The 12,382-nt window shown below is 33.6% G+C and overlaps 1 protein-coding gene across 2 annotated transcripts; it reads left to right on the top strand.

Moving 5' to 3' along the window:
- Positions 1-4,270: 4,270 nt before the first annotated feature.
- On the top strand, positions 4,271-7,054 carry LOC140961516 (pentatricopeptide repeat-containing protein At4g14850-like). 2 transcript variants are annotated; one of them, XM_073420091.1, is made up of 2 exons: positions 4,271-4,514; positions 4,639-7,054. In XM_073420091.1, the coding sequence occupies exons 1-2, from the start codon at positions 4,422-4,424 to the stop codon at positions 6,802-6,804; spliced, it is 2,259 nt and encodes a 752-aa protein (XP_073276192.1). In that variant the 5' UTR covers positions 4,271-4,421; the 3' UTR covers positions 6,805-7,054. The 2 variants fall into 2 exon arrangements, with proteins under 2 accessions (XP_073276192.1, XP_073276191.1); XM_073420090.1 differs by having other exon boundaries at positions 4,633-7,054.
- The last annotated feature ends 5,328 nt before the right edge of the window (positions 7,055-12,382 follow it).

The raw sequence follows: 12,382 nt of genomic DNA, 5'->3' as shown, positions 1-12,382 counted from the left end.
AACTCATTTTGATGCTGCTGATTTTATGAATGATTTCTCTGGAAATGATCAATATGTTGGTGGGATAGAAATGAACAATATTGATGCTGCAGATTTTCTCAATGATTTCTCTGAAAATGAACAATATAGTGGTAGAATATAAATGTACAATAATTTATTTTTCATGTATTTATATGATAATGTTTTATTGTACAATTATGATATGTGTTATATTTAAATATGTATTGTCATTAATTTTTTTTCATTGCATATTTTTTGAAGTTCAAATATGGAAAATGCTATGAGCAAAGCTGAAGTTTGCATACCCGATAGTGGTACAACGCACACTATCCTCCGAGATAAAAGATATTTCTTGGAACTAAAACCAACAAAAACAACGGTGAATACAATATCAGGTCCTGTAGACTTGATTAAAGGATGTGGTAAAGCACAATTTTTGTTACCTAATGGTACAAAATTTTTGATCAATGATGCTTTATATTCACCACAATCGAAAAGAAATTTGTTGAGTTTTAATGATATATATTCCCATGGGTATGATACTCAAACAATGAATGAAGGGAATGAGAAATATATGTGTCTTACCACATATAAATCAGGAAAGAAATATGTGATTGAAAAACTACCAATGCTCCCTACTGGATTGCATTATACACATATACGTCCCATTGAATCAAACATGGTAATTGATAATTCTTCAATATTAACCAATTGGCATGATCGATTAGGACATCCTGGTTCAACAATGATGCGAAGAATTATAGAAAATACACATGGTCATCCATTGAAAGACCAGAAGATCTTTCAGAATAATAAGTTTCAATGTAAAGCATGTTCTCTTGGAAAACTTATTATAAGACCATCACCAGCCAAAATCCAAACTGAATCACCAATGTTTCTTGAACGTATTCAGGGTGATATTTGTGGACCAATCCATCCACCATGTGGACCATTCAGATACTTTATGGTATTGATTGATGCCTCCAGCAGATGGTCACATGTATGTTTATTGTCAACTCGAAATGTTGCATTTGCAAGATTACTTGCTCAAATAATAAAATTGAGGAATCAATTTCCCGATTATACAATCAAGAAAATTAGACTTGATAATGCTGGTGAATTTACTTCCCAGACTTTCAATGATTATTGTATGTCTATGGGAATCATTGTTGAGCATCCTGTTGCTCATGTACATACTCAAAATGGATTGGCTGAATCATTGATTAAACGTCTGCAAATGATTGCTAGACCAATGATTATGAAAACAAAGCTCCCTATTTCTATATGGGGACATGCAATTTTACATGCTGCTTCATTAATTCGCATCAGACCAAGTGCATATCATAAATACTCCCCATTGCAGCTTGCATTTGGTAAAGAACCAGACATTTCTCATCTGAGAATTTTTGGATGTATGGTGTATGTGCCTATTGCACCACCTCAACGAAAGAAAATGGGACCTCAAAGAAAGATTGGAATTTATATTGGTTATGATAGTCCATCGATCATTCGATATCTTGAACCACAGACAGGCGACGTGTTCACAGCACGTTTTGCTGATTGTCATTTTAATGAGGAAATCTTCCCAATGTTAGGGGGAGAACAGAAACATACCGAAAAAGAAATTACATGGTATGTATCATCATTGTTACATCTGGATCCAAGAACAAAACAATGTGAAAAAGATGTACAGCAAATTGTGCACTTGCAAAGAATAGCAAATCAAATACCAGATGCATTTGCAGACACAAAAGGGGTAACTAAATCATATATACATGCTGCAAATGCCCCTGCTCGAATTGAAATTCCGAAGAAACAAATTGAAGATAGTCATGATGTCATTAAACGCCTGAAGCGTGGAAGGCCAGTTGGTTCCAAGGATAAAAATCCTCGAAAAAGAAAATTCATAGAGAAACACAATGATCACAAAATAGAGAATGATGTTCCTGAAGAAACACATAATGATCACAAAATAGAGAATGATGTTCCTGAAGAAACACATGATGATGAAAATGTTTTGTCAGAACCACAAACTGACGAGAATCATGAAATCTCTATCAATTATATTAATACTGGAAAAATATGGAACCGAAAAGATATAGAAGAAATTGATGATATATTTTCTTATAATGTGGCAATCGACATCATAAATGATAATGAAGATCATGAACCAAAATCTTTTGGTGAATGTAAAAATCGGCAGGATTGGATAAAATGGAAAGATGCCATCCAGGTTGAATTGGATTCGCTAAATAAACGTAATGTTTTTGGACCTATAGTCCTTACACCTGAAGGTGTAAAACCTGTTGGATACAAATGGGTTTTTATTCGAAAGCGAAATGAGAAAAATGAAATAGTAAGATATAAAGCTCGACTTGTTGCACAAGGTTTTTCTCAAAGGCCTGGAATTGATTATGAAGAAACGTATTCTCCTGTGATGGATGCAATTACGTTTCGGTATTTGATTAGCTTGGCAGTATCTGAAAATTTAGAAATGCGTCTTATGGATGTTGTTACAGCCTACTTATATGGATCACTTGATAGTAATATATATATGAAAATCCCTGAAGGATTTAAGATGCCTGAAGCACAAAGTTCAAAACCCAGAGAATGTTATTCTGTGAAATTACTAAGATCATTATATGGGTTGAAGCAATCCGGCAGAATGTGGTATAATAGGCTAAGTGATCACTTGATGAAAAAGGGATATGTAAATAATTCAATATGCCCTTGTGTTTTCATTAAGAAAACAACATCCGGATGCGTAATTATTGCTGTATATGTTGATGATTTAAACATCATTGGAACAAATAAGGAAATTCAAGAAGTTGTGTCATACTTGAAAGAAGAATTTGAAATGAAGGATCTTGGAAAAACCAAGTATTGTCTGGGTTTACAAATTGAACAAAAAGAATGTGGAATATTTGTTCACCAGACAAATTATACAGAAAAGATCCTTAAACGTTTTAATATGGACAAATCAAATCCTTTAAGTACTCCAATGGTTGTTAGATCATTAAACATAGAAAAGGATCCATTCCGTCCATGTGAAGATGATGAAGATATTCTTGGTCCAGAAGTACCATATCTAAGTGCTATCGGTGCCCTTATGTATCTTACAAATTGTACAAGGCCTGATATATCTTTTGCCGTAAATTTATTGGCAAGATTTAGCACATATCCAACAAAGAGACATTGGAACGGAATTAAACATATATTCCGTTATCTACGAGGAACGACAGACTTGGGACTTTTGTATTCAAAAGATGCTAATCCAAGTATAATTGGTTATGCCGATGCTGGATACTTATCTGATCCACACAAAGCACGTTCTCAAACTGGATATGTATTTACTCGTGGAGGCACTGCAATTTCTTGGCGTTCACAGAAACAAACACTTGTAACAACTTCATCAAATCATGCCGAGATTATTGCACTACATGAAGCAAGCCGTGAATGTGTGTGGTTAAAATCAATGACTCAACATATCCAAATCTCATGCGGATTATCATTCGACGAGAAGCCTGTGATACTATATGAAGATAATGCTGCATGTGTTGCTCAAATGAAAGAAGGATACATAAAAAGCGACAGAACTAAACATATTCCTCCTAAGTTCTTCGCATTCACCAAGGAGCTTGAGAAGAATAAATGTATTGATGTTCGTCACATTCAATCAAGTGAAAACTCATCAGATCTCTTCACAAAGGCACTTCCTACGACAATATTCAGAAAGCACATATATAATATTGGGATGCGCAATCTACGAAATTTGTGAAGAATTGTTCGTGTCAACATGAGGGGGAGTTTACGTGACTGCACTCTTTTTCCCTTACTATGGTTTTTATCCCAATGGGTTTTTCCTAGTAAGGTTTTTAACGAGGCAGTATAAAAACACGTAATGTATACAATCATTATGATCATCATCACAAGGGGGAGTGTTGAAAAATTATTTTAAAATGTGAAAAATATTTGTGTTGAAAATGTGAATGTTGAATGTTGAAAATTAGGTAAAATTAGGTGTTGAATATTGAAAATTAGTGTGTGATGATGTAGGTAATGATGTATTTTATTTTTGGATTATTTGTAAAAATTTTCTATAAATAGATATCTCATTTGTGAAGAAAATCACAATTGAGTTGAGAGAAAAATATTATAAAGTGTGTAGTGTGATAATTTTGAGAGTTTGAGATTTTTACTTTTTATCGTAAATTTTTTCTTTTTAAGTTTGATATTTATGTATGTATTTGTATAAATATACAGAGACAAGTGATTACTCAACCATCAATTTACAGCTAAATTTCATCCAAGCATACAGAGATAAGGGATTACTCTACCCACGCCAAATATCATCATCTATCACGGACGAAGTGAAAATGTGATCATATACGTGTACTGTTCCTGCGAAGCAATCCAGTTTCATGGCTTCCCTGCCTTCAGTTTTGGTTGGCAACACTATGAAACTGGACCCAGATTTCAAGAAACACTCTTCTCCTTCCACTCCATTTGGAAAGGTACGATCTTTCTCTTTTTTCTTTTTTCTTTTTGTTTATGTCAAACGGGTTGTATCTTCTGATAATGCGTTAGTTGGTTGCCAAATTTATGCTTCTACTCCGGTGTTCTTCTGTGTAGAAACAGCACAGCACGAAAGACTTGGAAAAGGATTTTGATGCATCGAGTACTGAGTTCAGAGAATTAATTTCATTGGTTAAAGAAGGTTACGTGAAGCTTGAGTCATCTTCCTATGTCCCGTTGTTGCAAAATTGTATAGACAAGAGTTATGTTTCAGCAGCTGAGTCTGTCCATGCCCACATAATAAAAACTGGGTTTTACCAAGAAATGTTCCTCGTTACATTTCTTATAAACGTGTACGCAAAATGCGGGAGGATGGAAAGTGCGCAAAAGGTGTTCGATGACTTGCCGAAAAGGAATGTTGTGTCTTGGACTTCATTGATGTCCGGATATACTCATAATCAACAGCCTCTGCTCGCTGTTGGTGCTTTCAAGAAAATGTTGGAGACTGGAGGGTATCCAACTGCCTATACTTTAGGAATTGTTTTGAATGCTTGCTCGTATTTGTCTGATATTGATTTGGGGAAGCAGATTCATGGGTATAGCATAAAGTATCGAATTGAGGGTGATTCGAGTACCGGGAATGCACTGTGTAGCTTGTATGCCAAATGTGGTAGTTTGTCTATGGCGATCAAGGCGTTTAATTCGATCGAGGAAAAGAATGTGATTTCTTGGACTGCCATTGTATCTGCTTGTGGGGACAATGGCGATTCGGCTATGGGAGTTGATATGTTTGCTCAGATGATTGATGAGGGTGTGGAGCCTAACGAGATCACGTTGACCAGCGTATTGAGTTTGTGCTGCACGATGCAGGCTTTGGGCATGGGATCTCAGGTTCATTCAATGAGTATTAAACTTGGATATGAATCTGATTTACACGTTAGGAATTCGATTATGTATTTGTACTTAAAAAATGGCTGCATCAGTGAGGCAAAGAAAGTATTTGATGGAATTAACAAAGTTAACCTAGTCACATGGAATGCCATGATTGCCGGTCACGCAAAAATGACTAGTCTAGCGGAGGATGGCCTTTCAGCCTCCTTCTGGGGAACCGAAGCCCTTAAAATTTTTGGTAGAATGAACAAATCTGGCATGAAACCTGATATGTATACTCTCTCGAGTGTATTAACTGTATGTGGCAGTTTGGTGGCATTGGAGCAAGGTGAACAAGTTCACGCTCAATCGGTAAAAAAAGGATTTTTGTCAGATGTGGTCTTGGGAACGGCCCTAGTTAACATGTATAACAAATGTGGAAGCATTAATGGAGCAACTAAAGCTTTTGTGGAGATGCCGAAAAGAACTTTAATTTCTTGGACATCCATGATCACAACATTTGCACAACATGCACGGTCACAACAGGCGTTGCACCTTTTCGAGGACATGAGATTTGTTGGAGCTAAGCCAAACAAAATCACTTTCGTTGGCGTTCTCTCTGCCTGTAGCCAAGCTGGAATGGTTGACGAGGCGTTAGCCTATTATGATATGATGAGAAATGAGTATAAAATAAACCCTGTGATGGACCATCATGCATGTCTGATTGATATGTTTCTTAGGTTAGGTCGTATTGAAGAAGCATTTGATTTTATCAAGCAAAACAATCTAACTCCCAATGAGTTTCTATGGTCGATTTTGATAGCAGGTTGCAGAAGTCAAGGGAAACCCGAACTGGGCTTTTATGCTGCTGAACAATTACTTGAACTGAAACCAAGAGATTCAGAGACGTGTCACTTACTGTTAAATCTATACATATCAGCAGGCCGATGGAAGGATGTGTCTAGGTTGAGAAAGATGATGAGAGAGGAAAAGGTTGAGAAACTAAATGATTGGAGCTGGATTACCATTCGAAACAAGGTTTACTCGTTCAAGAATGGTGGTAAAAAAAGTCGATCCAATGATGTAACAAACCTTTTGGATGACTTGCTCGATAGAGCAAAACCTCTAGGATACGAGGTGGATACAAATCCACAAATGGTAGACGAAGAAACCGAAGAAACCACGGTCCAGCCCTCTCATCACAGTGAAAAGTTGGCTGTTGCCTTTGGATTGCTCAACACATCAAATGCAACACAAATTCGAGTTGTTAAGAATATTAGCATGTGTAGGAACTGCCACGATTTTGTAAAAGTCGTCTCAAGATTGACGTCCCGGACTATTATTATTCGAGATAGCAAACGACTTCACAGATTTTTTGATGGAGAGTGTTGTTGTGGAGATTTTGGCGGTCTTGTTTGATACATTCTGCGCCTAAATATTCCATCAGTTGTTACTGTAACTTTGAAGAAATAGTTGAGCAAATGAGAGGCTTCTGTCCTTGTGGACATCTCACGGGTTCTGCATATACAATTTGTCCTCTAAATTTGCATTCATTACTTATTTCATGGTTTCTTGTATAATTTACTCATTTTAGTTTTTTACTTTGATTGAAAGAAATATTTATTTGTAAATTTTAGGAAATAAATTGGAACAATCTATATTTTACTTCCGAATTAGCTTAGTAATTATGTTGAAATCAGTCAAATCGTTTAGATTATACAATTATCTTAGCTATCATTCACGTTTCCTCAGATAGAATGAAGAGACAAGTATGATATATGAATTTGACTGGTTAAATGATACTTTTTGAATTATTAAAAAAATTGCATCAATATACCAAAAATTTACTTAATTTCATTTAAAATAATGGTATAAAAAATGGCAAAAACTTGTGTGAGACGGATATCTTATTTGGGTCATCCATGAAAAAGTATTACTTTTTATGCCAAGAGTATTACTTTTTGTTGTAAATATCGGTAGGGTTGAACCTTCTTACAGATAAAGATTCGTGAGAGCGTCTCACAAGAGACCTACTCTAAATATACAAGTATATATTCAATAATATATAAGACGATATTTAGAAAATGAGAACTCATATTTGGAAATCGAAATTTATAGAACGTAAAATATATATTTTTTTTTAAAAATGAAAGGATAAAGTTTGCAAGAAAGCAATCATAAATTTTAGGTATACCAAACTTACAGACTAATCAACATTATATCGACACAAAAACATTTCAAAAACATTTCTCCTTATTTGTCGGACTTTTCAATTGAAATATTATTTTGGGTATCAAAAAGCCAATGACTTGTCCACATTATTAAATTAAAATAATAAAAAAAGGTTGATTGGATTAATAATTACAATAAAAAAATAATATTTTTGACATAAAAAATTATATTTTCATGAGTTAGGTCAGATCGGAGATTCGTCTCACAAAATTGACTCATGAGACAATCTCACAAGAATTTTTGTGAACATTCATTTATATTAATATACTCTATATACATGTTGTTGAAACACGTGTTGTATGTGCAATCGGTAATGATAAGTAGTCTGGAAATTTATACAGCGTGAATTGAATAATAACAATTGTGCCTTCTCATGTCTAAAAAAAATTAATGATAAGTTTAAGACTGATAACATAGATTCAATAGTGATATTTATTTTTATTTGGGTGATATATTAGATGGGTGATGGTTTAATTTTCATATAAAACTCACAAATGTTTAATAAATTTTGTAATATATTTATGAAAAAAATTAACTTTAATTAATATACAGATTATGACACACAATGTGGGTGCTAATGTGTGTATATCCATATGAAAATTAGTATTAAAAATAGTTTATTAAAAAACATAAATGTAATTATTTTTATTGTGTGAGATCTTAATCTTCAAAAAGCAAATTAAAACTAACCACTATCAATAAATTCTTCCTATAAATGGATAAATCTCATGAGCAATATCCTCTCCCAACTAACTTCAATCTCAACTTCTTAGGACATGACTGTTATATTGGAATAAGATAAGGTATAAATAAAATCAACTTTTGAATAAAATAAGAATAAAATGATATGTTAATTGATATCGAAAAACAGAAATATGAATGTAATGAAATTATTTTTAATTTTTAAATAATTTCTTACTTAAATTTCAAAATACTAAAAAATATGTATTATTGGTATTAAAAAATAATAAATTCTAAATATTGATACTCTGTTAATTATTATAAAATTATTGTTATCGTCGAACTAATATAAATGTTTATCTTAATTTATAAATAGCATTTTATTTATTAAATAATTGTCATTCAACAAAATATTATAATAATTAATTTTTATTATATATTTTTATATTATTATGTGATTTTTTAAATTATTATTTTAATTAGAACATTTTATAAATATAAAAAACGAAGAGTGAACATTCTTATTAAAAATAGATGGAATTGTTGTGAAAAAGTAAAAATTTACGGTAAAAAGTAAAAATCTCAAACTCTCAAAATTATCACACTACACACTTTATAATATTTTTCTCTCAACTCAATTGTGATTTTTCTTCACAAATGAGAGATCTATTTATAGAAAATTTTTACAAATAATCCAAAAATAAAATACATCATTACCTACATCATCACACACTAATTTTCAATATTCAATACCTAATTTTACCTAATTTTCAACATTCAACATTCACATTTTCAACACAAATATTTTTCACATTTTTAAATAATTTTTCAACACTCCCCCTTGTGATGATGATCATAATGATTGTATACATTACGTGTTTTTATACTGCCTCGTTAAAAACCTTACTAGGAAAAACCCATTGGGATAAAAACCATAGTAAGGGAAAAAGAGTGCAGTCACGTAAACTCCCCCTCATGTTGACACGAACAATTCTTCACAAATTTCGTAGATTGCGCATCCCAATATTATATATGTGCTTTCTGAATATTGTCGTAGGAAGTGCCTTTGTGAAGAGATCTGATGAGTTTTCACTTGATTGAATGTGACGAACATCAATACATTTATTCTTCTCAAGCTCCTTGGTGAATGCGAAGAACTTAGGAGGAATATGTTTAGTTCTGTCGCTTTTTATGTATCCTTCTTTCATTTGAGCAACACATGCAGCATTATCTTCATATAGTATCACAGGCTTCTCGTCGAATGATAATCCGCATGAGATTTGGATATGTTGAGTCATTGATTTTAACCACACACATTCACGGCTTGCTTCATGTAGTGCAATAATCTCGGCATGATTTGATGAAGTTGTTACAAGTGTTTGTTTCTGTGAACGCCAAGAAATTGCAGTGCCTCCACGAGTAAATACATATCCAGTTTGAGAACGTGCTTTGTGTGGATCAGATAAGTATCCAGCATCGGCATAACCAATTATACTTGGATTAGCATCTTTTGAATACAAAAGTCCCAAGTCTGTCGTTCCTCGTAGATAACGGAATATATGTTTAATTCCGTTCCAATGTCTCTTTGTTGGATATGTGCTAAATCTTGCCAATAAATTTACGGCAAAAGATATATCAGGCCTTGTACAATTTGTAAGATACATAAGGGCACCGATAGCACTTAGATATGGTACTTCTGGACCAAGAATATCTTCATCATCTTCACATGGACGGAATGGATCCTTTTCTATGTTTAATGATCTAACAACCATTGGAGTACTTAAAGGATTTGATTTGTCCATATTAAAACGTTTAAGGATCTTTTCTGTATAATTTGTCTGGTGAACAAATATTCCACATTCTTTTTGTTCAATTTGTAAACCCAGACAATACTTGGTTTTTCCAAGATCCTTCATTTCAAATTCTTCTTTCAAGTATGACACAACTTCTTGAATTTCCTTATTTGTTCCAATGATGTTTAAATCATCAACATATACAGCAATAATTACGCATCCGGATGTTGTTTTCTTAATGAAAACACAAGGGCATATTGAATTATTTACATATCCCTTTTTCATCAAGTGATCACTTAGCCTATTATACCACATTCTGCCGGATTGCTTCAACCCATATAATGATCTTAGTAATTTCACAGAATAACATTCTCTGGGTTTTGAACTTTGTGCTTCAGGCATCTTAAATCCTTCAGGGATTTTCATATATATATTACTATCAAGTGATCCATATAAGTAGGCTGTAACAACATCCATAAGACGCATTTCTAAATTTTCAGATACTGCCAAGCTAATCAAATACCGAAACGTAATTGCATCCATCACAGGAGAATACGTTTCTTCATAATCAATTCCAGGCCTTTGAGAAAAACCTTGTGCAACAAGTCGAGCTTTATATCTTACTATTTCATTTTTCTCATTTCGCTTTCGAATAAAAACCCATTTGTATCCAACAGGTTTTACACCTTCAGGTGTAAGGACTATAGGTCCAAAAACATTACGTTTATTTAGCGAATCCAATTCAACCTGGATGGCATCTTTCCATTTTATCCAATCCTGCCGATTTTTACATTCACCAAAAGATTTTGGTTCATGATCTTCATTATCATTTATGATGTCGATTGCCACATTATAAGAAAATATATCATCAATTTCTTCTATATCTTTTCGGTTCCATATTTTTCCAGTATTAATATAATTGATAGAGATTTCATGATTCTCGTCAGTTTGTGGTTCTGACAAAACATTTTCATCATCATGTGTTTCTTCAGGAACATCATTCTCTATTTTGTGATCATTATGTGTTTCTTCAGGAACATCATTCTCTATTTTGTGATCATTGTGTTTCTCTATGAATTTTCTTTTTCGAGGATTTTTATCCTTGGAACCAACTGGCCTTCCACGCTTCAGGCGTTTAATGACATCATGACTATCTTCAATTTGTTTCTTCGGAATTTCAATTCGAGCAGGGGCATTTGCAGCATGTATATATGATTTAGTTACCCCTTTTGTGTCTGCAAATGCATCTGGTATTTGATTTGCTATTCTTTGCAAGTGCACAATTTGCTGTACATCTTTTTCACATTGTTTTGTTCTTGGATCCAGATGTAACAATGATGATACATACCATGTAATTTCTTTTTCGGTATGTTTCTGTTCTCCCCCTAACATTGGGAAGATTTCCTCATTAAAATGACAATCAGCAAAACGTGCTGTGAACACGTCGCCTGTCTGTGGTTCAAGATATCGAATGATCGATGGACTATCATAACCAATATAAATTCCAATCTTTCTTTGAGGTCCCATTTTCTTTCGTTGAGGTGGTGCAATAGGCACATACACCATACATCCAAAAATTCTCAGATGAGAAATGTCTGGTTCTTTACCAAATGCAAGCTGCAATGGGGAGTATTTATGATATGCACTTGGTCTGATGCGAATTAATGAAGCAGCATGTAAAATTGCATGTCCCCATATAGAAATAGGGAGCTTTGTTTTCATAATCATTGGTCTAGCAATCATTTGCAGACGTTTAATCAATGATTCAGCCAATCCATTTTGAGTATGTACATGAGCAACAGGATGCTCAACAATGATTCCCATAGACATACAATAATCATTGAAAGTCTGGGAAGTAAATTCACCAGCATTATCAAGTCTAATTTTCTTGATTGTATAATCGGGAAATTGATTCCTCAATTTTATTATTTGAGCAAGTAATCTTGCAAATGCAACATTTCGAGTTGACAATAAACATACATGTGACCATCTGCTGGAGGCATCAATCAATACCATAAAGTATCTGAATGGTCCACATGGTGGATGGATTGGTCCACAAATATCACCCTGAATACGTTCAAGAAACATTGGTGATTCAGTTTGGATTTTGGCTGGTGATGGTCTTATAATAAGTTTTCCAAGAGAACATGCTTTACATTGAAACTTATTATTCTGAAAGATCTTCTGGTCTTTCAATGGATGACCATGTGTATTTTCTATAATTCTTCGCATCATTGTTGAACCAGGATGTCCTAATCGATCATGCCAATTGGTTAATATTGAAGAATTAT

This window comes from Primulina huaijiensis, chromosome 16 (genome assembly GCF_012295235.1).
Source record: "Primulina huaijiensis isolate GDHJ02 chromosome 16, ASM1229523v2, whole genome shotgun sequence".
Taxonomy (NCBI): Eukaryota; Viridiplantae; Streptophyta; class Magnoliopsida; order Lamiales; family Gesneriaceae; genus Primulina; species Primulina huaijiensis.
This window is presented reverse-complemented; position numbering and strand designations above follow the sequence as displayed.